The 26420-nt window shown below is 43.1% G+C and overlaps 1 protein-coding gene across 3 annotated transcripts; it reads right to left on the bottom strand.

Annotated features, from left to right (window-relative positions):
* Positions 1 to 543: 543 nt before the first annotated feature.
* On the bottom strand, positions 544 to 26420 carry tecrl2a (trans-2,3-enoyl-CoA reductase-like 2a). Of its 3 annotated transcripts, XM_060920749.1 has the most exons (14): positions 26355 to 26420; positions 24622 to 24672; positions 18435 to 18486; positions 16738 to 16782; positions 12916 to 13019; positions 12637 to 12755; positions 12420 to 12525; positions 10388 to 10460; positions 10248 to 10291; positions 10111 to 10168; positions 9920 to 10008; positions 9803 to 9848; positions 6736 to 6834; positions 544 to 769 (listed from the first exon to the last, which is right to left on the bottom strand). In XM_060920749.1, exons 1-14 carry the CDS (start codon positions 26361 to 26363, stop codon positions 651 to 653), a joined length of 1014 nt encoding a protein of 337 aa, XP_060776732.1. In that variant the 5' UTR covers positions 26364 to 26420; the 3' UTR covers positions 544 to 650. The 3 variants fall into 3 exon arrangements, with proteins under 3 accessions (XP_060776732.1, XP_060776733.1, XP_060776734.1); XM_060920750.1 differs by lacking the exon at positions 544 to 769 and having other exon boundaries at positions 5761 to 6834; positions 9920 to 10011; XM_060920751.1 differs by lacking the exon at positions 544 to 769 and having other exon boundaries at positions 5761 to 6834.

Raw genomic sequence — 26420 nt, 5'->3', positions numbered from 1 at the left:
ATTATTGGTTTTTGTGGCTCCAAAATGATGGTTACAAGCAATGATCTACTAGACAGATATTTTATTTGATTTAGAGTTTTACAAAATGTGCCGGAGAGCCTCTACTGACATTTTTTATTTTTTTAACAGGGCAATGATGTAATTTTATCACATTCTATCACATTCTGTTTTAGTATTACAGTTTGTCTGTGTTTAAACTACAACAATTTGTAAATTCTACAAAAAATATGATCAATTCAACATATTCTTACTGTTAAATTAACAGTGGTATTTGGTTAGGAGTTTTACAGTATATTGATGTAAATTACACACTGCTTCATTGTTTTTGTATTACAGTTTTTTTGTGTCATGATTTTACATAAATTCACTGTTAATTCTATGGACATTTTTTACAGTGTAGAAGAAATATCTAAAATATGTAGGTTTCAATTTTTTATTTAAAGAAATTTTATTTACAGTAGTACTGAAGATAGAATCAGAGTTTTTGAGAGAGAACAAATAAGTTACTTGATCATTTTATGGACACTTTAAATTATTGTGCAATGTTTATTTTCTACAAAATTTCCGCTTATTTTTACAACAGGTGCCAATACTTATGATAGAAGAAGTACGATATGAGGTATACATGCGTATGTGTATTCATGGTTGATTCATGAAGAGAAATACAGTTTCAGCTTTATTGGTTTCACAAGCAGAACCTGTAAGGAGCCGTGCTGTGTGGTTTCATCCAGTTTTGATGGTTGAAGCCAGATCAAGGAAATGGTCTGTGCTGCAGAGGTGGACAGAGTACCCAAGTTCATTACTTAAATCAAAGTACAGATCCCGCTGGTCAAATGTTACTCTGATACAAGTGAAAGTTCTCCAGTCAAATTTGTACTTAAGTACTTGCTTTTAAAAATACAACCCCGATTCCAAAAAAGTTTGGACAAAGTACAAATTGTAAATAAAAACGGAATGCAATGATGTGGAAGTTTCAAAATTCCATATTTTATTCAGAATAGAACATAGATGACATATCAAATGTTTAAACTGAGAAAATGCATCATTTAAAGAGAAAAAGTAGGTGATTTTAAATTTCATGACAACAACACATCTCAAAAAAGTTGGGACAAGGCCATGTTTCCCACTGTGAGACATCCCCTTTTCTCTTTACAACAGTCTGTAAACGTCTGGGGACTGAGGAGACAAGTTGCTCAAGTTTAGGGATAGGAATGTTAACCCATTCTTGTCTAATGTAGGATTCTAGTTGCTCAACTGTCTTAGGTCTTTTTGTCGTATCTTCCATTTTATGATGCGCCGAATGTTTTCTATGGATGAAAGATCTGGACTGCAGGCTGGCCAGTTCAGTACCCGGACCCTTCTTCTACGCAGCCATGATGCTGTAATTGATGCAGTATGTGGTTTGGCATTGTCATGTTGGAAAATGCAAGGTCTTCCCTGAAAGAGACGTCGTCTGGATGGGAGCATATGTTGCTTTAGAACCTGGATATACCTTTCAGCATTGATGGTGTCTTTCCAGATGTGTAAGCTGCCCATGCCACACGCACTAATGCAACCCCATACCATCAGAGATGTAGGCTTCTGAACTGAGCACTGATAACAACTTGGGTCGTCCTTCTCCTCTTTAGTCCGAATGACACAGCGTCCCTGATTTCCAGAAAGAACTTCAAATTTTGATTCGTCTGACCACAGAACAGTTTTCCACTTTGCCACAGTCCATTTTAAATGAGCCTTGGCCCAGAGAAGACGTCTGCGCTTCTGGATCGTGTTTAGATACGGCTTCTTCTTTGAACTATAGAGCTTTAGCTGGCAACGGTGGATGGCACGGTGAATTGTGTTCACAGATAATGTTCTCTGGAAATATTCCTGAGCCCATTTTGTGATTTCCAATACAGAAGCATGCCTGTATGTGATGCAGTGCCGTCTAAGGGCCCGAAGATCACGGGCACCCGGTATGGTTTTCCGGCCTTGACCCTTACGCACAGAGATTCTTCCAGATTCTCTGAATCTTTTGATGATATTATGCACTGTAGATGATGAGATGTTCAAACTCTTTGCAATTTTACACTGTCGAACTCCTTTCTGATATTGCTCCACTATTTGTCTGTGCAGAATTAGGGGGCTTGGTGATCCTCTTCCCATCTTTACTTCTGAGAGCCGCTGCCAATCCAAGATGCTCTTTTTATACCCAGTCATGTTAATGACCTATTGCCAATTGACCTAATGAGTTGCAGTTTGGTCCTCCAGCTGTTCCTTTTTTGTACCTTTAACTTTTCCAGCCTCTTATTGCCCCTGTCCCAACTTTTTTGAGATGTGTTGCTGTCATGAAATTTCAAATGAGCCAATATTTGGCATGAAATTTCAAAATGTCTCACTTTCGACATTTCATATGTTGTCTATGTTCTATTGTGAATACAATATCAGTTTTTGAGATTTGTAAATTATTGCATTCCATTTTAATTTACAATTTGTACTTTGTCCCAGCTTTTTTGGAATTGGGGTTGTACTTAAGTATTAAAAGTACATTTTCTGTCAACGCATTGTTATATTATTGCCACAATGCTTACAAAACCTAATGCCGTTACCAAAGACAGAAATGTGAATTCACAAAATGAACGCATGCTGTGCCATCATGGTGGTTTAACGTTAAGCTAGCTAGTCAGTGACGCTCCACCTGACATGCCCTTTTCAAGCTCGAAATCATATTGGGTAGCTAACGCTACTAGAAAAGAAATATTTGTACATTCTGTGTATTTGGCAAGATTACAGTATGCTAAAACATATATGAAAGGACTTCAGATAAGTTAACGTTATTCATGTTAGCGTAACTCCGTTTTTACCTGCTAACTAACAGTGTCCAAGTTAACTAGCTATGTGTAAATGTTAGTCATGGACAAGGCTATGGCAACTTGGCGGGCAAATCCATAGAAAGTCATTTGACGAACCAGACTGCATAGCTATTGCAACGTTATCGCTAGCTCTAAAAGCACAGACAACTTCATTGCAAGCTTTCTCTTGGAATAAAACGTTTAAATCCCTCAATATGCTTCTGCAGGGGTGGCACGGTGATGTAGTGGTTAGCGCTGTCGCCTCACAGCAAGAAGGTCCGGGTTCGAGCCCCGTGGCCGGCGAGGGCCTTTCTGTGTGGAGTTTGCATGTTCTCCCCGTGTCTGCGTTGGTTTCCTCCGGGTGCTCCGGTTTCCCCCACAGTCCAAAGACATGCAGGTTAGGTTAACTGGTGACTCTAAATTGAGCGTAGGTGTGAATGTGAGTGTGAATGGTTGTCTGTGTCTATGTGTCAGCCCTGTGATGACCTGGTGACTTGTCCAGGGTGTACCCCGCCTTTCGCCCGTAGTCAGCTGGGATAGGCTCCAGCTTGCCTGCGACCCTGTAGAAGGATAAAGCGGCTAGAGATAATGAGATGAGATGAAATGCTTCTGCAGGTTGGACAGTGAGTTTTTGTAGGCTGTGATGTGGTTTGTTTTTGGCAAACATTTAAAATGAAACAAATCTTTAATCCGTACAGAAAACTGAAACATGGGTTCATGGGCAATGAGTGCGTGTGTTCCCCAGAAGAACCGCCTCCTTCCATTCTGCCATCAACTGATCGTGTTAAATAATGCTGCTGAGAAATCACTGAACTTGATTTTATAGTCTATGGATGTGACGTGACCCTAATGATTACTGATCGGCTCTCAGTGTCACCTGCGAAAAAAATCAATCACGTTTTAGAAAAGAAAAGGAAAAAACATCCACTTTCAACGCCGCTTCATAGTAAAAAGTAACAAGCCCTTTGATAGAAATGTAGTGGAGTAAAAAGTACAATGTCTTTCAAATCTAGTGACGTTAAAGTCACAAGTTTCCAAAAAAAATTACTCAACTAAAGTACAGATACTCAAAAAGTGAACATAAGTACAGTACTCAAGTAAATGTACTTTGTTTATGTCCACCTCTGCTCTGCTGTCATAGGAATCTAAAACATATGATGCAACTTTGTCCAGCTGTTTGTTAAGTAAATATTTAATTTATCAATTCATTTATCAAGAAGATATAACTCAGAAACTAACTAGTTTGGTTGCTCAGAGAGATATCCTTTTGAAATAAAAATGGCTAAACAGGTGTTTTAAACCAAATCTGGACATTTTTCCCCCCAACCTAAGTTACATGACTTCTATTTAGATGTCACAGAACAATTTCATCTCATCTCATCTCATTATCTCTAGCCGCTTTATCCTGTTCTACAGGGTCGCAGGCAAGCTGGAGCCTATCCCAGCTGACTACGGGTGAAAGGCGGGGTACACCCTGGACAAGTCGCCAGGTCATCACAGGGCTGACACATAGACACAGACAACCATTCACACTCACATTCACACCTACGCTCAATTTAGAGTCACCAGTTAACCTAACCTGCATGTCTTTGGACTGTGGGGGAAACCGGAGCACCCGGAGGAAACCCACGCGGACAAGGGGAGAACATGCAAACTCCACACAGAAAGGCCCTCGCCGGCCACGGGGCTCGAACCCGAACCTTCTTGCTGTGAGGCGACAGAACAATTTTTAAAAAATAATGAATAAATGCTAAGGCACCTTTAAGCTCTGCTATTGAAAGGAAATATGTGAACAAGATCAGCTGAATATAATATATACACACACACAATCTTAAAACTAGAAGGGCACACATTAGAGTTCATATCTCTGCCAAGCCACGTTATCAATATCAGAACCAAATCACTAGAACCGAGGATAATACTAAAGCTGTCCACCAAATTTCATCCAAATCCATACATTACTTTCTGAGTTACGTTCAGAACAAACAAACAAACTGAGGTGAAAATAACCTCCTCCGACAAAGTTGGCAATCTGTAGTGCTGTTAAAGATTAAACACACCAGAGAATGTGAAGCCAAATAAAACACACCTTATATTTTCACATTTGAGATCATCAGTGTTCATAAATCAGCACAAGGTGACTTATTTATTTATTAATTACCTTTGCCAACTCACGGTGGTGTAGTGGTTAGCGCTGTCGCCTCACAGCAAGAAGGTCCTGGGTTCGAGCCCCGGGGCCGGCGAGGGCCTTTCTGTGTGGAGTTTGCATGTTCTCCCTGTGTCCGCGTGGGTTTCCTCCAGGTGCTCCGGTTTCCCCCACAGTCCAAAGACATGCAGGTTAGGTTAACTGGTGACTCTAAATTGACCGTAGGTGTGAGTGTGAATGGTTGTCTGTGTCTGTGTGTCAGCCCTGTGATGACCTGGCGACTTGTCCAGGGTGAACCCCGCCTTTCGCCTGTAGTCAGCTGGGATAGGCTCCAGCTTGCCTGCGACCCTGTAGAAGGATAAAGCGGCTAGAGATAATGTGATGTGTGATGTGACCTTTGCCAACTGTGTTGGAGTAGGTCATGTTTTTGCGTGAATTTGTTTGACTTTTCCCATCGTAACTCAACAAGTAGTGAACAGATTGGGATGAAATTTGGTGGAAAGGTGGGGCATAGGCCAAGGAACAACTGCTTAGATTTTGATGCAAATCCGGATATGTGGCTTGGCGGAGGTATGCGCTCTACCGAGTGCCCTTCTGGTTTTTATTGGATTATTTGTTAGCAATAGAAACAATTACTTTTTTAAGAGATTGAGGCAAAATAGGGAAAGGACAGACTAGAAAGAACAATAAATAAATAAATAAAAATTGAAAAGAGGAAAGCACAAGAAATTCCAGTTTATTTTTGCAAAGTGATTTAAAAGCAGTTAATATTTCATTTAAGCACAGCAACAAAATAAAGAGTGAATTCTGTGATTCTGAATATATTTATAAATGTGTGTAGATTCTCCATTAAAGCACTTTTAATAAAACAATCAATAAATAAAGTATTTTATTAGATGACTGATGATTTTGTTAGACAGTGATGTGGCTGTGTGAAGCCTTGGTGCTTTTTGCATACTGTAATATTATTCTTTCTCTCTCTCTCTCTCTCCGTGTTGCTGGTGTAACTCCAGCCCGTGTCTTCAGGGTGTGTTAGACAGGACTTTTAGCTTCAGGCTTCTGCTGGAGGCAACACTTATCCGAACTGGAAGGAGTCAATAATGTCTGAATTCAAGCTGTCACTAAGAGCAGTCTTCAGGGGCAAATTAGTGCTCTCTCTCTCTCTCTCTCTCTCTCTATCTCTCTTTCTCTCTGTGATTTATTCCAGAGCTCTAGAGACATGTGAATTTTTAGTAAATGGCAGTGAGCATGAGCTAATTTTGATTCATGTTCATGTTGTTTTAGTTTCATTCTGACATTAGTGATGCACTGTGAGGGTGTATATCATACACAAGAATTTCCCTCCATCATTTTATTGTTAGTGATCAGGGCTGGTTTTAAATACTTTAAATATCTCACTAGCCTGATTTGACGAGTGAAACCATGGCAACCAGAAATTAAATCATTATAAGACACACCCACAAGCAACTTTCATGACATGCTTACAAATGTTAAAACTTCTGTTGTGAACTGAAAAAAAAAATCTATTTGTTGTCATCTGAACAGGAAAAGTACACTGACAGTACATCATCATCATCATCATCATCATCATCACCACAATCAATAATCAGCAAAAATAAACACTGTTGGAGTTAAACTCAGAGCATGAACTCTGAAAAATATGATTAAAGACAATCAATGAGTTGAATGGTGTTTAATAAGAGGAGTGAGAGAAGATTCATGTGTTGTATTGTCAGAGGATGAATGGAAGGATGGACATACGGACAGCGGGGTAGTCTTTAAACTCCCTGGTGTAGGTTTTGTGCTTCCACTTGGCCCATATCGTCATCTGAACAAATCCGATCAGGGTGAAGACAGCAGCTGATCGAGACCAGACAACAACACAATATACACACAGCTACACACAAATACATTACAGAAAATCAATCCAAACAAACCTTAGTCCCTATGAACAGATGTGTGTTAAAATATCATGCAGCATTTTACTCAGATCAGTTATTAGATGTTTTATGGGGCGCATCATCCCCACTGCTGCCAAAACTAGATAATCCACACCAACAGATTCTTCAGAAGGTTCCAGAAAAAAAAAAACTTTTCTGTCAGTTAACCATAAACATAAGCACCTGAAGTTTGTGAAACGCTACGACAACTTTGACTGGAACTATGTCCTCTGGCCTGAGGGAACAAAAATGGAGCTTCCCCCCCAATAAACACTCATGGTGGGTTTGGTGTAAAAAGAAGGATGGCTATAATGAAATGAAAAGAACCCGATCCCAACTTTTAAATATGGTGGAGGTTCTGTGATATTTTGGGGCTGTTTTTCCTCCAAAGGCCCTGAAACCTTGTTAGGGTCCATGACATCATGGACTCCATGAAACAACAGGACATTTTAAATCATAATCTGGCTTCTCTGCCAGGAAACTAAAACTGGGTCATCACTGGATCTTCCAGCAGGACAATGATCCGATGTCCAAATCAACACTAAAATGGTTCACTGAGCACAAAATCAAGCTTCTGCCCTGGCCATCTCAGTCCCCTGAGCTGAACCCCAGTGAAAATCTGTGGGCGGAGCTGAAGAGGAGAGAGCACAAGAGAGGGTTGAGGACCCTGGATGATCTGGAGAGATTGTGCAAAGAGGAATGGGCTCAGATGACCTGCTCTGGATCTCCAACCTTATAAAAGGTTATAGGAGAGACCCAGTGCTGTTTTACTGATAAAGGGAGGGTGTCTAAGTCTAAAATCTTTCCTGTGCCATGCCCTGGTCTTCACGGGCAGTCTCCCATCCCAGTACTAACCAGGCTCTTAAGGCGCATTGGGCGGCACTGATCTCCACTTCTGTAGCCCTCGGCCTCTCGACTATACAGCTAGGGTTTCAGTGGGGTGCGGGTCCTCTGTTAACCATGAGAGTTTGACTCCCCACTCGCATCTGTTTTACAGCGTGCCTTGCCAGACAGCAGTAGGTACCATTTTTATGATGGTCTTTGGTATGACCTCTCACCTCCCGATCGAGAGGTGGACACGCTAACCACTAGGCCAATTCGCAGTAAAGGGAGGGTGTACAAGCAGGGCCGTAACCAGGATTTTTCAAATACCGAGGTCAAACATTGCGATACATCTTATTTGCCAAAAAAAAAAATGTCCTAATATGGTGACTTTTCATACATTTTGGAAACGAGTCAAAATCACAAGCCCAACAAGATGAACATGTAGGTGAACATGTTTATTTTAACAATTTCGAAACTGCACGATCACAAAAGTATTTTGTGAGTGAGTGAGTGAGTGAGTGAGTGAGTGAGTGAGTGAGTGACAACGCAATCTAGCCGAGCCTGAATGGACTTCAATTGCTTTTTAAAAAATATCTGCCCTTTTCAATAGCAAAATACTAGACGGTTATTGGACAAAACCGACTAAAACGCCACATTGGGAGACTGAGCCTCACTGGAGATGGGAGTCAATAAGAGGGGCGGGACAAGACTTCCCGAGAGGAGGCTCATCTCCAGCTGCTGATTGGAGGAGGAGCTGTGAACGCGGCTGGGCTGCTCATGATTGACAGAAAGCAGTCAGAGGCGGTACATCATGTTGTAAATAAAATGTGAACATAATAAGTTTGCTACCCGTTTTCATTTCCGTTCGAAAATACAACCAATGATCAAAACAATAGTGTCTTGTGTTCCCGTTAGCCTATAGTCTGGTAAGTTAGCAAAATAGCTCAAGTCTCGTCAGCACCAATAACTTCATAAACAACAGGTCACGACTGTCCAGCCTTTTCTGATCTGAAACGCACCAAATCACATCGAGAGAGAGAATAAAAGAGTTTGTGCCGCCTGGAAAACGAAAATCCTATCTCGCTAAGTGGCTTCGACTGTTGTTGCTTGAAATGCTAATTAAAATTGCACTGTTAATGATCATAAGCATTCCGGCACAGAACTGTCAGTGACTGGCAAAATTAACTCCCCTTCTTCCCTCTTTCTTTTTCTCTCACTTGCTGACTTTCCAGAGCTGAGTTTGGTTTGTTTTAGTGTAGTAGACTTCTTCGTCTTATGTCAATTTTCAGATTCCGCGACTAATTGACAAACTGCCTGGCTGCGGAGTCGGACCTTGATGAGAACACTTCTCAGCTCTTGTGTATCCCGCGGTGCTGAGCTGACTATCGCGAGGCTGCCGGATATGAAATGTTTCCAATGTCGGATATTTCAGCTTCGTTTAAAAATGATTATGTGGACTTTATTTTTAGACAAACAAATGAGAACAGGGGGATGCAAGCTGAATTTAGAATTTTCCACCGATCAAAGTCAGAACGATTTTCATCGTATATTAATTTCACATTTCTGAGTGAAAAAAAAAATACCGTGGGGAAAAAAATGCCGAGGACATGAGCTCGGTGTCCTCAATGGTAGTTACGGCCCTGTGTACAAGGTATTAAATACAGGGGTGCCAATAATTGTGGAACTTTTTTTTAAAATAATTATGTCTTGATGAAGGACTTACTTTTCTCTGAATACATTTATTTCAATTAAATATTTGATTTTGCTTATTTTTTCAGTGTGAGATGAAGCGACTTCACCACAAGGTGGATTTTTTTTCCGAACGCTTTTTATTAATCTTTACAGAGGGTGCCAATAATTCTGGAGGCCACTGTATAATCCTAACTAATCCCAAATCCTAAAATAATCCTAACTGTCCCCAAAACTAACAAAACCCTAAACAAGTCTCTCAACAAAATCTAAGCCTAATATTCCTGGACTCTCGGCACTACACTGATGACTATACTCGCATTAGTCTGGTGTTTATTTCCTCTCTGGTGTTAGTACAAGTATTGAAATCTCACCTGGAACACACTGAGTCATAATGGAGAAACTCACCCACACTCCAACCTGCAGATCAGACAGGAAGTCAGAAGGTGATTACAATTCGAAGAGCACGTACCAGACTATGATCTTCTGACCTCATATGTATAGTTGGGACAGGAAACAAAGAAGAAGAGCCAAGTGAAGGGGTTTTTAGAAGGATGAGGGAAACGTCGGTATTTAGCTCCTGCTAAGCAAAAACATCAGAGTCACTCAAATCAGTGGGACAGAATAACACTGAAGAGAAAGAAAGAAAGAGTGGGGTTAATGTCCCGTCTCAGACACTTACCGTCTCCTCCTGAGGTGTTGAGTGACCAGTGGATTGAGAAATTTCCCACCTCACACAGCTGGAATTAAAATAAACCATCACTCCACTTCAGTCGGACTGGATAAAGGATTGATATGTGACATACAGTACTTACACACCATGAACATGACGAGCGCACAGCCGATCTGTAGTTGTCCATATGCTGGAAATGAATAAATATAATACAAGATATTAAAATAGCGAGAATGTTTTTAATGTGTGTGAGAAAGCAAAATGTCAGTGCTGTGTAATGACTCACATGGTGGGGTGTAAAGTGGGTGATTAATGTAATATGCCAACCAGGCAGCAAAACCCCAGTAATACACACAGTTCTGTAAAATAATACACATCATTCAGTCACAGTAAATACATTTTCTTCAGATAAAATACCGAAAGCTGGGGAAAAAAAAAAAACTAGAACGAGAGGAGGTGGTCAGGGGGATAGTATGGGGACAAAAGAATAAATGAGTTCTCCCTTATTTATTTAAACTGATTGTTCTCTGCTCTTGTGACTACCACTCATGCTGCTAGATCAGTCAAACTGTCATCAGTTCTCATCGTCCTCAACCTTTCTGCAGCATTCAACACAATCAACCACAAGACACTCCTGTCCATCCTCAGCTCACAACATGGCATTGCAGTGGCTTACTTCTTACCCAGAGGAACACTGATATCAGGAGACATGGACAGGATCTACATCTGCAGACTCCATGCAGAGTCTCCACTGGTATCCCACAAGGCTCAGTGCTTGGTCCTGTTCAGGTCTCCCTTTATACCTGCTCTCTTGGTGAAGTCCTATATCATACCTCTGATATGCTGATGACACTCAACTCATCTTCTCTTTACCTTTCCTCCCTCAGACTCTCATGCTTCTGCTCGGACATCTCATCATGTCAAGATCTTGTGATCTCACCATCTGTCACTGCACACAACTTTGGTGTAACCATGGACATCCAACTGCTGTCACATTGCTAAACTGACTCAAACTCTACAATATCAGCCCATTTATGATACGGCCATGCCTATCCATACAGGCCACTCAGGTGCTTGTTCAAACCCTGGGAGATTTCAGGACAGGACTCTGGCACCTCCTGTCAGGTCTGCCTTTGCACACCTTCTGACCTCTGCAACTGATCCAGAATGCAGCTGCTTGACTTGTTCTCAACCTACTTAAGTTCTCCCACACCATCACTGCAACCATGGGGCACATCCACATACGGTAATGCCAACACAAGGGATCACCACCATTTTCTGTCCTTCGCTGCCACCACTGCCTCTTCAAAGAAGATGTCAGTCTCCTGTAAATCTCTCATGACTGCATCCCTCCAAGCATGTGTTGCTTGCCTGGCTGACAGCACCCAAATGGTTCCCAGTGGAGTAATTGGCGAGGCGAGCTTGTTGTAGGCATGCGTACGATGTGATCAAACCATGCTAACCGCTTTTGCCGCATGAAGTTAATTAGAGATGTCTGACCAGTTCTTTGAAAGATCTCTTCATTTGAAACATGGTCTCTCCAGGACACACCAAGGGTTCTTCAGAAGCATCTAGTATGGAAAGGTGCTAATGACCAGATCAGACAGCAGGCTGTAACTAGTTTTCAACTACTTGTGTCTACCTGCGATAGAAGCATTTTGTAATTCAGTGTGAAAAGGTTGGGGGGAGGGGCGGCACGGTGGTGTAGTGGTTAGCACTGTTGCCTCACAGCAAGAAGGTCCGGGTTCGAGCCCCAGGGCTGGCGAGGGCCTTTCTGTGTGGAGTTTGCATGTTGTCCGCGTGGGTTTCCTCCGGGTGCTCCGGTTTCCCCCACAGTCCAAAGACATGCAGGTTAGGTTAACTGGTGACTCTAAATTGACCGTAGGTGTGAGTGTGAATGGTTGTCTGTGTCTATGTGTCAGCCCTGTGATGACCTGGCGACTTGTCCAGGGTGTACCCTGCCTTTCGCCCGTAGTCAGCTGGGATAGGCTCCAGCTTGCCTGCGACCCTGTAGAACAGGATAAAGCGGCTACAGATAATGAGATGAGAAGGTTGGAGGGGCGAATACTTATGCACACTGCTGTTTTATTTCAGAATCCATCATTTAAATTTACATTTATGGAATTTAGCATAAATGTAAATTCTAAATTCCATAATTGTAATATTTAAATGATGTATTTTGGAATAAAACAATGGTGTGCATAAGTATTCACCCCCTCAAACCTTTTCACGTTGTGTATTGGTGTTTCAAATAGAAGCCAACAACTATGGAGCCAATTACAGAAGAAAAACGTGTGTGTGTGTGTGTGGGTACTCACTCTCATGATGACCCCTACAGGCAAAGTGCCATGGGTGAAACGATGCAGAAATACTGTCTCCATCAGTCTCTTCATATAATGGAGAGAATGACACACACATGCCAAACTGAGAGAGTGAGAGAGAGAGAGAGAGAGAGAGAGAGAGAGAGAGAGAGAAGTGAGCAGTAATATTACAAATGCTCATTAGGATCAGTTGATGATGTGTGTGAGAGCGTACCTGACCGCAGGGTGGGGGCCGGGTGGAGTGAGAGTGTGTGTATGAGTGTAGATGTAGGGAAGTCGGAAATAGAAGAGCAGGTAAATCAGAAGTGGTCCTACGTACTCCGACAGAAACACCTGCACACAAACAGCACACATTCTCATCCCACAGCACACACTTTACCCATCGGACATGATTACACTCCAGCAACCAACACTTAATTAGAGCAGATAAAAGGTGGAGCTGAGTTGAGTGTAAGCGTGCAGTGAACAGGTTTAAACCATCTGCAGGTCGTACCATGGTCCAGCCTAGGCGAGGCCCGAGGTCATGGAAATACAGTGTGGCTGTCACACCCACAGGTAAATTCTGTAAAAGCTCATCGTCTCTGAGCTCGCCTGATTCTGAAAGCAGCAATCCACTGACATCACTCACAGCAGACAGAACAATGTGTTACTGTCATAAAATATACGAGCCAATCATGTTCCAGTCTGCAAATGCGGTCCATACAACACTGACTGAGCAACAGAAGGGGAAGGCGGGGCAGCAGAAGGGGAAGGCGGGCAGCAGAAGGGGAAGGCGGGGCAGCAGAAGGGGAAGGTGGGGCAGCAGAAGGGGAAGGTGGGGCAGCAGAAGGGGAAGGTGGGGCAGCAGAAGGGGAAGGCGGGCAGCAGAAGGGGAAGGCGGGGCAGCAGAAGGGGAAGGCGGGGCAGCAGAAGGGGAAGGCGGGGCAGCAGAAGGGGAAGGCGGGGCAGCAGAAGGGGAAGGCGGGGCAGCAGAAGGGGAAGGCGGGGCAGCAGAAGGGGAAGGCGGGGCAGCAGAAGGGGAAGGTGGGGCAGCAGAAGGGGAAGGCAGGGGAACAGAAGGGGAAGGCAGGGGAACAGAAGGGGAATGCAGGGCAGCAGAAGGGGAAGGCAGGGGAACAGAAGGGGAAGGCAGGGGAACAGAAGGGGAAGGCGGGGCAGCAGAAGGGGAAGGCGGGGCAGCAGAAGGGGAAGGCAGGGCAGCTGTGGGCTCATTTGTAAAATCTGAATTTACTGAGGAGCGTAAACAAATAAAACACATCTCGGACTGATACATTACAGAGAAAGAGAGAAAGAAAGAAAAAAGAAAGAAAGAAAGAAAGAAAGAAAGAAAGAAAGAAAGAAAGAAAGAAAGAAAGAAAGAAAATGCACATAGACACAAAAAGAACAGAGAAAATAAATGCCAAAGAAAGAAAGAATGCAAAGACACAAAAAGAAGAGCAGAGAAAAGAAAAAAGAAAGGAAAAGAATGCACACAGACACAAACAAACAAAGGAAATAAAAGTGAAAGAAAGAAAGAAAGAAAGAAAGAAAGAAAGAAAGAAAGAAAGAAAGAAAGAAAAGAGAAAATGCACACAGACACAAAGAACAGAGAAAATAAAAGCCAAAGAAAGAAAGAAAGCACACAGACAAAAAGAAGAGCAGAGAAAATAAAAAAGAAATAAATAAAGGAAAAGAATGCACACAGACACAAAAAGAACAGAGAAAATAAAAGTGAAAGAAAGAAAGAAACAAAAAGAGCAGAGAAAAATAAAAACCGAAGAAAGAAAGAAAGAAAGAAAGAAAGAAAGAAAGAAAGAACACAGACCCAAAAAGAACAGAGAAAATAAAAGCCAAAGAAAGAAAGAAAGAAAGAAAGAAAGAAAGAAAGAAAGAAAGAAAGAAAGAAAGAAAACTGAAAACAAAGTCAGAGGAAAAGATAGACAAAAATAAATGACTGATAGAAAAAAAACAATTAAAAGGAAAAAAATAAAAAGAAGAACAAAGCAAAAAGAAAAAGAGAAAGAAAACAAAGAGAGACACAAAGGAAGAAAGCAAAACAAAAGCAAGAAAAGCAAAGAGAAGAAATGAGTGAGTGAAAGAAAGAATTGAGAGAATAATGATCTCAGTCAGGTATTTCTGATCTCTGTATTCGATTTGACTGAATGTGATAAAATATTCACATCACATATGAATTGTGTACTTTTTATGTTTATATTTACACTTTCTGTTGTGGAAAGTCCGTGAAATAAGCTGATCAATGATTACACGCTTTTTCCACACTGTCCCTGTCCATGTCCCTGTGAAGGATCTGGTCCCTGCACTGTCCACGTGGAGGTGATGTTAACCCCTGTGAGGACCTGCTGATGGAAGTGCACTGGGTCTGTGTGACTCAGTGCTGGTGTAAGGCCTGAGTTAATGTAAAACATGAGCACTTTGAAGTGAACCTGCTGAAAAAGTCCCTCAGTGGAATGAAAGACCTCGAGTGGAACAGGACACGTGGGGGAGACGAGTCTCAGTGAGGACCTTTACTACACCTGACCTAAACGCCTTTTTATAGAAGAAAACCCATACAGTGGAGGAAATAATTATTTGATCCCTTGCTGATTTTGTAAGTTTGACAAAGAAATGAACATTCTATAATTTTAATGTTAGGTTTATTTTAACTGTGAGAGACAAAACATCAAAAAGAAAATCCAGAAAATAACTTCATATAAAAGATATAAACTGATTTGCATTTCTTTGAGTGAAATAAGTATTTGAACCCTCTAGCAAACAAGACTTAGTATTTGGTGGCAAAACCCTTGCTGGCAAGCACAGCGGTCAGACGTTTCTTGTAGTTGATGACCAGGTTTGCGCACATGTCAGGAGGAATTTTGGTCCACTCCTCTTTGCAGATCATCTCTAGATCATTAAGGTTTTGAGGCTGTCGCTTTGCAACTCGGAGCTTCAGCTCCCTCCATAGGTTTTCTATGGGATTAAGGTCCGGAGACTGGCGAGGCCACTCCATGACCTTAATGTGCTTCTTCTTGAGCCACTCCTTTGTTGCCTTGGCTGTATGTTTTGGGTCATTGTCATGCTGGAAGACCCATCCACGACCCATTTTCAGTGTCCTGGCAGAGGGAAGGAGGTTGTCACTCAGGATTTTACGGTACATGGCTGTGTCCATTCTTCCGTTGATGTGGTAAAATAGTCCTTTGCCCTTAGCAGAGAAACACCCCCAAAGCATAATGTTTCCATCTCCATGCTTGACAGTGGGGATGGTGTTCTTCGGGTCATAGTCAGCATTTTTCTTCCTCCAAACATGGCGAGTTGAGTTAATGCCAAAGAGCTCGATTTTGGTCTCATCTGACCACAGCACCTTCTCCCAATCACTCTCAGAATCATTCAGGTGTTCATTGGCAAACTTCAGACGGGCCTGCACATGTGCCTTCTTGAGCAGGGGGACCTTGCGGCACTGCAGGATTTTAATCCATTACGGCGTAATGTGTTACCAATGGTTTTCTTGGTGACTGTGGTCCCAGTTGCCTTAAAATCATTCACAAGCTCCTCCCATGTAGTTCTAGGCTGATCTCTCACCTTTCTCGTGATCCTTGATACCCCACGAGGTGAGATCTTGCGTGGGGCCCCAGACCAGGGTCGATTGATGGTCATTTTGTATTTCTTCCATTTTCGAAGTATTGCACCAACAGTTGTCTCCTTCTCACCCAGCTTCTTGCTTATGGTTTTGTAGCCCAGTCCAGCCTTGTGCAGCTCTACAATCTTGTCCCTGACATCCTTAGACAGCTCTTTGGTCTTGCCCATGTTGGAGAGGTTGGAGTCTGATTGATTCTGTAGACTGGTGTCTTTTATACAGGTGTCAATTTAAGACAGCTGTCTTTAATGCAGGTAACGAGTTGATTAGGAGTGTCTAATTGGTCTGTGGGAGCCAGAACTCTTAATGGTTGGTAGGGGATCAAATACTTATTTCACTCAATGAAATGCAAATCAATTTATATATTTTATAAAATGTGATTTTCTGGATTTTCTTTTTGATATTCTATCTCTCACTCTTAAAATAAACCTACCCTTAAAATTATAGACTGTTCATATCTTTGCCAGTGGGCAAACTTACAAAATCAGCAAGGGATCAAATAATTATTTCCTCCACTGTATAACATTGCAAACTGTCTTATAACACACACACGCGTGCTGTCAAACATGCTATAACACACTCTCATTCTTCAAACATCATCAGACAAACAGTTATCGTCTATTCCAAACACAAATGTTATTAAACTGTGAAGTGTTGGATCAGATCCTGGAGTTTGGACTGAAATGCAGAGTGTGTTTCTCTCACTGGGGTGGAGTCTCAGCGCTTGTCTTGCTGGATACCACTGCGGATCTGCAATAAAGGAAGGAAAGACATACAGTTGTGCTCATAAGTTTACATACCCTGGCAGAATCTATGATTCTTTGGCCATTTTTCAGAGAATATGAATGATAACACAAAAACATCTTTTCCACTCATGCTTAGTGGTTGGGTGAAACCATTTATTATCAAACGACTGTGTTTTCTCTTTTTAAATCATAATGACAACAGAAACTACCCAAATGACCCTGATCAAAAGTTCACATACCCTGGTGATTTTGGCCTGATAACATGCACAGAAGTTGACACAAATGGGTTTGAATGGCTACTAAAGGTAGCATCCTCAACTGTGATCTGTTTGCTTGTAATCAGTGTGTGTGCATAAAAGCTGAGTGAGTTTCTGGGATCCAGACAGACTCTTGCATCTTTCATCCAACCACTGATGTTTCTGGATTCTGAGTCATGGGGAAAGCAAAAAATTGTCAACGGATCTACAGGAAAAGGTAGTTGAACTGTATAAAACAGGAAAGGGATACAAAAAGATATCCACGGAATTGATAATGCCAGTCAGCAGTGTTCAAACTGTGATTAACAAATGGAAAACCAGGGGCTCTGTTAAAACCAAACCACATTCAGGTAGACCAACAAAAATTTATGCCAAACAATACAGAGACAAGCCTCAAAACTTCTGGAACAAGGTAATTTGGAGTGATGAGACCAAAATTGAACTTTCTGGCCACAACCATAAATGTTACATTTGGAGAGGTGTCAACAAGGCCAATGATGAAAGGAACACCATTCCTACTGTAAAGCACGGAGGTGGATCGCTGATATTTTGGGGATGTGTGAGCTACAAAGGCACAGGAAACTTGGTCAAAGTTGAAGAAAAGATGAATGCAGCACGTTATCAGCAAATACTGGAGGCAAATTTGCACTCATCAGCCCGGAAGCTGCGCATGGGACGTACTTGGACGTTCCAACATGACAACGATCCAAAACACAAGGCCAGGTCGACCTGTCATTGGCTACAGCAGAACAAAGTGAAGGTTCTGGAGTGGCCATCTCAGTCCCCTGACCTCAATAACATTGAGCCACTCTGGGAAGATCTCAAGTGCGCAGTTCATGCAAGACAGCCCAGGAATTTACAGGAACTGGAGGCTTTTTGCCAAGAAGAATGGGTAGCTTTACCATCTAAGAAAATAAAGAGCCTCATCCACAACTACCACAAAAGACTTCAGGCTGTTATTGATGTTAGAGGGGGCAATACACGGTATTAAGAACTGGGGGATGTAAACTTTTGATCAGGGTCATTTGGATGTTTTTTGTTGTCATTATGATTTAAAAATAGAAAACACAGTTGTTTATCAATAAATGACTTCGCCCAACCACTAACCATGAGTGGGGAAAAAAAGTTTTTGTGTTATCATTCATATTCTCTGAAAAATGGCCAAGAAAGCAAAAATTCTGCCAGGGTATGTAAACTTATGAGCACAACTGTACCACATTTATTTACGCTAACATTATAGGGTCAAATTCATTTGAGAAAAACACCGAAACTATACAACACACACACAGCTTCCCTCCTGGACCATTATGAACAGAGAAATACAGAGTGTGAGTCAAATCCATGTGGAATTTAATCAGGGCAGGATGGAACCGAGACAAAAATATTAATAGTGACTTACACACTCTGTGGAAAAGGACTTTAATATCGCCGATAGTGGAATGATACTCAACCTGCAAACACACACACACAAGTATAATAATAATAATAATAATAATAATAATCATCTCATCTCATCTCATTATCTGTAGCCGCTTTATCCTTCTACAGGGTCGCAGGCAAGCTGGAGCCTATCCCAGCTGACTACGGGCGAAAGGTGGGGTACACCCTGGACAAGTCAATAATAATAATAATAATAATAATAATAATAATGTGAAGGAAAATGAAGAGGCACAAAAAGAAAGGGAGACATAAATTAAAAAAATAAGCAAGCACATTATATCAAAGTAAAAGTAAAATAATGAGATCAGTAATTTATAAGTCTCAGCCTGTTCTTCTGCAGCTCTTCACACCCAAATTTCTTCATTTGGAAATCAACAGTGCTATTTTAATATTAGTATTACAGTATTAGTATTATTGGGCGGCACGGTGGTGTAGTGGTTAGCGCTGTCGCGTCACAGCAAGAAGGTTCTGGGTTTGAGCCCCGTGGCCGGCGAGGGCCTTTCTGTGTGGAGTTTGCATGTTCTCCCCGTGTCCGCGTGGGTTTCCTCCGGGTGCTCCGGTTTCCACCATAGTCCAAAGACATGCAGTTAGGTTAATATGGGACGGCCTTGGGCTGAAGTGCCCTTGAGCGAGGCACCGAACTCCCACCTGCTCCCCGGGCGCTGTTAGCATGGCTGCGCACTGCTCTGGGTATGTGTATGTAGCCTGGGCCCACCCATCCTAAGCGTGACGCAACACGAGGGCCTGTTGCGAGCTTAGTCTGGCCAGGCAAGCTATCTACAGCTCTTCCAAGCTCCCGAAAAATCGGGAACCAATCAACTTTGAGCATCTCCAATGGCCCTGGGTAGAGGCGTGTTCAAGGCACTGACGTAGTAGAACTGCGACCGGAAGCCATAGATTGTTTACAGAATCTATGCCGGAAGCGCTTCATTCACGCTTCCGCATCTATTACGCATAGATGCTGTATTGAAAGCATTCAATGGGAAGTTCTCATTGAAAACGGAGCAAAGAGCAGCCCTGGAGGTATTTATTGAAAGGAAGGACGTTTTCGCCTTGCTCCCGACCGGCTTCGGGAAGAGTTTAATCTACCAGTTAGCCCCGTCGCGTCGCATACGTCAGAGGAAAGAGTGATGTGATTGGTTTAAGCTTCGTCACAGCCTTTTCTGGCTTTGACCAGTAGCAAACTGAGGCATTTCAGGGAGGCGGGTCAACCACGGGCTCTGGGAAACGGTTGGGCTTAATATCTTGGCCAGACCAATAGCTCGGAGAGCTTTGAAGTCGCGTTAGCCAGGCTAATGTGTATGTGCTCATTGTGCATGTGTGTGTTCACTGCTTCAGTTGGGTTAAATGCAGAGAGGAATTTCACAAGTGTGTGATGAATAAAGTTGTGCTTTCTTTCTTTCTTTCTTTCTTTCTTTCTTTCTTTCTTTCTTTCTTTTACACTTATTAATTCATTAAATCCACTTATTTCTATAAACGTTAAATTGCTAGTGAATGTGTAAATATTAAGTACATGAGCCATATTAACTCATTACCATCACACATACTACAAAATAAACTAGTAATGAGTGAAATTTTTCATCGTATTTATTCACTTAAAGCTAGACTGCCTTTCAGATTTTTCAAGTGTAGGTCATAAAAAGAAAAGAATTTTCCCCGACACCCAGTTATTTTTGTTTAGTGGACTAAAAGCTACTGAATTCGAATCACAGACTTCCAATTTTATTAGTTGTTTTTAATAGAACAATTGATTAATTTCGAGCCACGTGGCCCAAAATTCTCTGCTATTTTTTCCTGCTTCACCATGACTCAATTCAAGATATTACATCATGCATCACATCACGTGGTGGGCTTTCCTCGTTCGCACAAGGCATTGCGGGATACAAATTTGAAACAGGAGAGAAAAATGGAGGACGTGAGTATGCGAATGAAACGTGAAAGACCGACTACAGTAACGGAAAGCGAGAAGAAAAGACGTTATGTTATATATGAAGGAAAGGAAACGCAGGACCAAACTAGATGGCGCCGTGGACGGTTGCCTTGGTACTTCGCTCTCTCATACTTTCTATGTTTTTGTGTATTTGTTGTGGTTTTTGCGCTTCTTCTCTGGTCACATACTCCAGAGAAGAACTCATAAACATTGGAATAACCACCAGTAAAGTTTTTTCATCGGTTTTCATTGATCCGGAAAATTTTCCAGAGCTACTTGTTGGAGGAGCAGCAGCTCTCTATGGTCTCTGCCGGAGACACCGGGGGAAGCGAGCCAGTGCGCTCGTCAGGCTGAGGCAGCGGGGGTTTCGCACTGCGCTCCCATCTATTCACTTGGCTAACGTCCGCTCTCTGGCCAACAAGATGGATGAACTGCTGCTCCTCAACACAATCAACACGGATTTTAACAGATCTGCTGCCTTGTGCTTCACAGAAACCTGGCTCGGTGAGCACATCCCAGACTCTTCTCTCCACCTGCCTGGATCTCACCTGCACTGAGTGGACCGCAAAACGGAGCTCACGGGGAAAACGAGGGGAGGCGGAGTCTGCTTTTACATTAATGAAGGTTGGTGTACTGATGTCACGGTTCTAAACAAATCATGCAGTCCTCATCTGGAAACATTATTCATAAACTGCAAACCATTTCATGCTCCGCGAGAGTTTTCCTCGTTTATTCTGGTTGGAGTCTACATCCCCCCTCAGGCTTGTGTTACTGAGGCATTACAACATGTGGCTGACCAGATAAACAACGTGGCGAAAAAACACCCGGCCTCTTTGCTCATTGTTTTGGGGGACTTTAACAGAGCAAACCTCAGCCACGAACTGCCAAAATATAAACAGCACATTAAGTGTCCCACCAGGGACAATAACACTCTGGACCATTGTTACACTGTTTTAAAGGACTCATACCACTCTGTCCCCCATGCAGCCTTGAGACTATCTGATCACTGCATTGTTCATCTTATCCCAACCTACAGGCAGAAGCTGAAATCTGCTAAGCCTGTGGTAAAGACAGTGAGGAGATGGTCCGATGAGGCCAAAGTGGAATTACAAGCCTGCTTTGACTGCACTGATTGGAGGGTTTTTGAGGCTGCAGCTTCAGACTTGCATGAACTGACTGATACCGTGGCATCTTACATCAGTTTTTGTGAGAATATGTGTGTGCCCACCAAGACCTTCCGCACATACAACAACAACAAACCCTGGTTCACTGCAAAACTCAGGCAGCTTTGCCAAGCCAAGGAGGAGCCCTACAGAAGTGGGGACAGAGTCCTGTACAAACAGGCCAGAAACACACTGACGAAAGAGGTGAAAGCAGAAAAGAGGAGCTACGCTGAAAGGATCAAAAACAGCCTTTCAGCCAACGATCCGGCGTCAGTGTGGAGAGGCCTGAAGAACATCACCAACTACAGGAGACCATCCCCCAACACTGCAATGAACCATCAACTGGCTGATGAGTTGAATGTGTTTTACTGCAGATTTGACACACTCACACCTCTCCCCCCCTCAGACATTAAAGACCCATTTACACCCCCTGCTTTTCTGCCTCCTCTTGCCTCTGACCCCACACCAGCACTCAAGATCTGTGAAGAGGATGTTTGTCAGCTTTTTCGCAGACAAAAGATCAGGAAGGCACCCGGCCCAGATGGTGTGTTGCCCTCCTGTCTGAAGGTCTGTGCTGATCAGCTGGCCCCCATCTTCACCCAGATCTTCAATAGATCCCTGGAGCTGTGTGAAGTCCCCTCATGCTTCAAACGCTCCACAATAATCCTGGTTCCCAAGAAAACCACCATCACAGGACTGAATGACTACAGGCCTGTAGCCCTCACATCTGTAGTCATGAGGTCCTTTGAGAGACTGGTGTTGTCACACCTGAAGGACATCACAGACCCCCTGATGGACCCCGTGCAGTTTGCCTACTGGGCAAACAGGTCAGCGGATGATGCAATCAATATGGGACTGCACTACATCCTGCAACACCATGACTCTGCAGGGACGTGTGCCAGGATCCTGTTCGTGGACTTCAGTTCGGCGTTCAACACCATCGTTCCAGATATCCTTCACACCAAGCTCACCCAGCTCACTGTGCCCTCCTCCACCTGTCAGTGGATTATAAACTTCCTGACTGACAGGAAGCAGCACGTGAGGCTGGGGAGCATCACATCCAGCACCCAGACTATCAGCACTGGTGCCCCCCAGGGGTGTGTGCTCTCCCCACTGCTCTTCTCCCTTTACACCAATGACTACACCTCAAGAGACCCGTCTGTTAAACTCCTGAAATTTGCAGATGACACAACGGTCATTGGCCTCATCTGAGACGGTGACGAGTCTGCATACAGACGGGAGGTTGAACGGCTGGTCTATTGGTGCAGTCAGAACAATCTGGAGCTGAACACACTCAGAATTGTGGAGATGACAGTGGACTTTAGGAGGAGCCCTCCCACTCTGCCACCCATCACCATCACCAACAACATTGTGACTGCTGTTGAAACCTTCAGGTTTCTGGGTTCCACAATCTCCCGGGACCTGAAGTGGGAGACCAACACAGTCATCATCATCAAAAAGGCCCAGCAGAGGTTGTACTTTCTGCGCCAGCTCAGGAAGCTCAACCTGCCTAAGGAGCTGCTGACACAATTCTACTCTGCCATCATTCAGTCTGTTCTCTGCTCTTCCATCACTGTTTGGTTTGGATCGGTCACCAAACAGGACAAGAATAGACTGCAACGGACAATAAGGTCTGCAGAGAAAATTATTGGTGTCAGCCTGCCCTCCATCCAAGACCTGTACCTGTCCAGAGTCAGGAAATGGGCAGGCAACATCTCTGCAGACCCATCACACCCTGGTCACAAATTGTTTAAACTTCTCCCCTCTGGGAGACGCTACAGATCACTGTACACAAAAACAACCAGACACAAGAATAGTTTTTTTCCCTCAGGCTGTCTCTGTGATGAACAGCTAAAACCGGACTCAAATATCAGTATCATCAACTGTGAAATATCTGCACACTCATACCGTCATTCTGTGCACACTGTATATTTATATTTACTAATTCATCCTTGCACTATGCTGTCTATACATATATTTACCCTTCTACATGTACATAGCTTTTTGTTTTTGTCTATGCTTTTTATCTGTTTGTTCTAAGAGAGCTAAGTGAAACCGGAGTCAAATTCCTTGTTCACACACCTGGCAAATAAAGTTATTATTATTATTATTATTATTATTATTAAACTAATAAATATCGGCACTCAGCAAGCACCTCGGTGTGACCAGCTGTTCATTTAGCGACAGAATGATGGAACTGTCAGTGCACGCTCAAAGGTAAACCTGTAGATGGCAGTAATGCAACACTGTGGATGCCAGCTGCCGTAAAACCCAAAAGAAGAAGAAGAAGGTAAACCTGCGCATGCGCACACGGACTTCCTCTGTCTGCTTGACTGCGCGAAGCAAGCGATTTCATGCACATTATTTGCTTTAATCCCCTCAAATTAAATAACTTCCCAGCCACAGAATGGCCCGATATTTTGGAGATCTCATCTCATCTCATTATCTCTAGCCGCTTTATCCTGTTCTACAGGGTCGCAGGCGAGCTGGAGCCTATCCCAGCTGACTACGGGCGAAAGGCAGGGTACACCCTGGACAAGTCGCCAGGTCATCACAGGGCTGACACATAGACACAGACAACCATTCACACCTACGCCCAATTTAGAGTCACCAGTTAACCTAACCTGCATGTCTTTGGGGGAAACCAGAGCACCCAGAGGAAACCCACGCGGACAACATGCAAACTCCACACAGAAAGGCCCTCGCCGGCCACGGGGCTCGAACCCAGACCTTCTTGCTGTGAGGCGACAGCGCTAACCACTACACCACCGTGCCGCCCTATTTTGGAGATATTACAGAAATAAACATATATCACAGTGACCACATTTCAGAGGGAACTAAATTTCACCGATTTTATGAATTCGAAAGGCCGTCTAGCTTTAAGATCAGAATTTCTCAACCTGACATGTTTAGCTCCTGTGCTCAGTCCTCCTGAGCAGCGAAATACCTAAAATAGCTCATAAAGGATTTCATAACTGTTTAATAACGTGGATTTACTGTAACACTGAAATATGGAGGACAGAACAAAAGCTGTTTAAGGTGGTTCTGCTTACCTTGTCCAGAAAACACAGCTGTTCTTTGGTTTTATCATCCAGAATCTCGACCTGAAGGAACACGGACAGGAAGCACACTGAGCACACACTGACAGCGTGTTACTCATTTCAGTGTAAAACTATAGAAAGACTAGAATGTGTTGGAGCAAGTCCCATAAACTGATGATCAAATCACCAAATTTCCTGTTTGGGGAATCAATAAAACGTGTCCGTTCTGAGCATCGTTGTAAGAATATTGTCACAGATCCCAGTTTTAAGACACTAATGCTACGTTCACACTGCAAGGCTTAATGCTCAATTCCGATTTTTTTGTGAAATCCGATTTTTTTGTGAGGTCGTTCACATTAACAAATATATGCGACTTGTATGTGATCCTCAGTATGAACGAAAAGCGACCTAAAAGTGTTCCGCATGCGCACTGCAGGATACGACGACGTCACACGCAGTGAGCATGGCCAGTGTTTACGGAAGTAAAACCGCCCGGTTGCGGTATGACCCATCCAATCTAGCTTGAATAGCTGCATCCCCCCAAATGGAAATCAGCTCCCTAACCTCTGCGTCCTTCCATTGAGAAGATTCAGAACCTTCACAGCCCGAAGCGTCCCTCGCATTGATGTCATGCGCCGGGGCGCAGATACGTTTTTTGGAACTGGGGGGGACAAAAAACTGGGGGGGGACAAAGCTGCCAGCAAACCAACCCCAACCCCGATATGCCTGTCAAACTTGTTGTGGGTTACCATAGCAACCAAGCTCGAGCTCGCAACCTGTGCAGTCTGCGCAGCTCAACCAACCAAATATCAGTCTTTGTTTTATTTTATGTGAGTTGTTGCAATTATGTATACACTGCCGTGCACCTCAATAAACCGAATGGTAATTAGTCTTTTGATTTTTCTGTGAGGTTTGCCTTATTCAAAGTGGGGGGGACCGAACAAAGTGAATTTAAATCTGGGTGGGACGAATCCCACCCGTCCCCCCCTCTATCTGCGCCCGTGATTATGCGCCATGCTGTTGTAACTTTTTTTGAGAGACCCGCCGCCTACTTCAGCGCAGAATAGTGACGTTTGTGGCTTGTTGATGACGTGTAAGTCGGATGAATGCGACCTGGCGGTTCAGACTGAAGTCGCATATGAAAAGAGCGGATAGGAATCGGAATTAGGACCACATATCCAAACGGCCTGGGTCGGATTTGAAAAAATCGGATCTGTGTCGTTCATATTGTCAATAAAAGATCGGATACAGGTCACATATGGGGGAAAAGATCGGATTTGAGTCACTTCAGCCTGCAGTGTGAACGTAGCCTAACAGTCTGATCATTCATACCAGCTAATATTATTCTTTAAATATTCATGATGTGAATTTTTAAAGCAAGTGTTGCAGATGAATGTGAGTTCAGCTTATCCTTCAAACCCTGACCACGTTTTCTACACAGAAAATCACTTTTAATCATGTTTAAAACATGATATCACAAGAATCTTGAATGTGGGAAAAAGTACAAGCAATCCTGTAAGTTTCCTGCATGCAGGTGACTTTAATAATCTGATGAAGAGCTCAGAAAATCATCTGGAGCATGCGTGTACCCCGAGGACATTCCCCTGAATAACACCAATACAACTTTTGAACTGGAGTCACCTTTTTTTAAACATATATCTCTAATGTGCTAAACTCCTGAATAAAACAGTACCCGGTTCTTAGGCTCTGACTCTCCGTGATCAGTGTGAGAATATCAATCCTACCTGCTTCATCCTGGGACAGAGAAAGCGTCCGGCTCAAGCCGTCTAAACCACAGGCTCTGTCCTTTA

This window comes from Neoarius graeffei, chromosome 5 (assembly GCF_027579695.1).
Source record: "Neoarius graeffei isolate fNeoGra1 chromosome 5, fNeoGra1.pri, whole genome shotgun sequence".
In the NCBI taxonomy this organism is placed as follows: Eukaryota; Metazoa; Chordata; class Actinopteri; order Siluriformes; family Ariidae; genus Neoarius; species Neoarius graeffei.
This window is presented reverse-complemented; position numbering and strand designations above follow the sequence as displayed.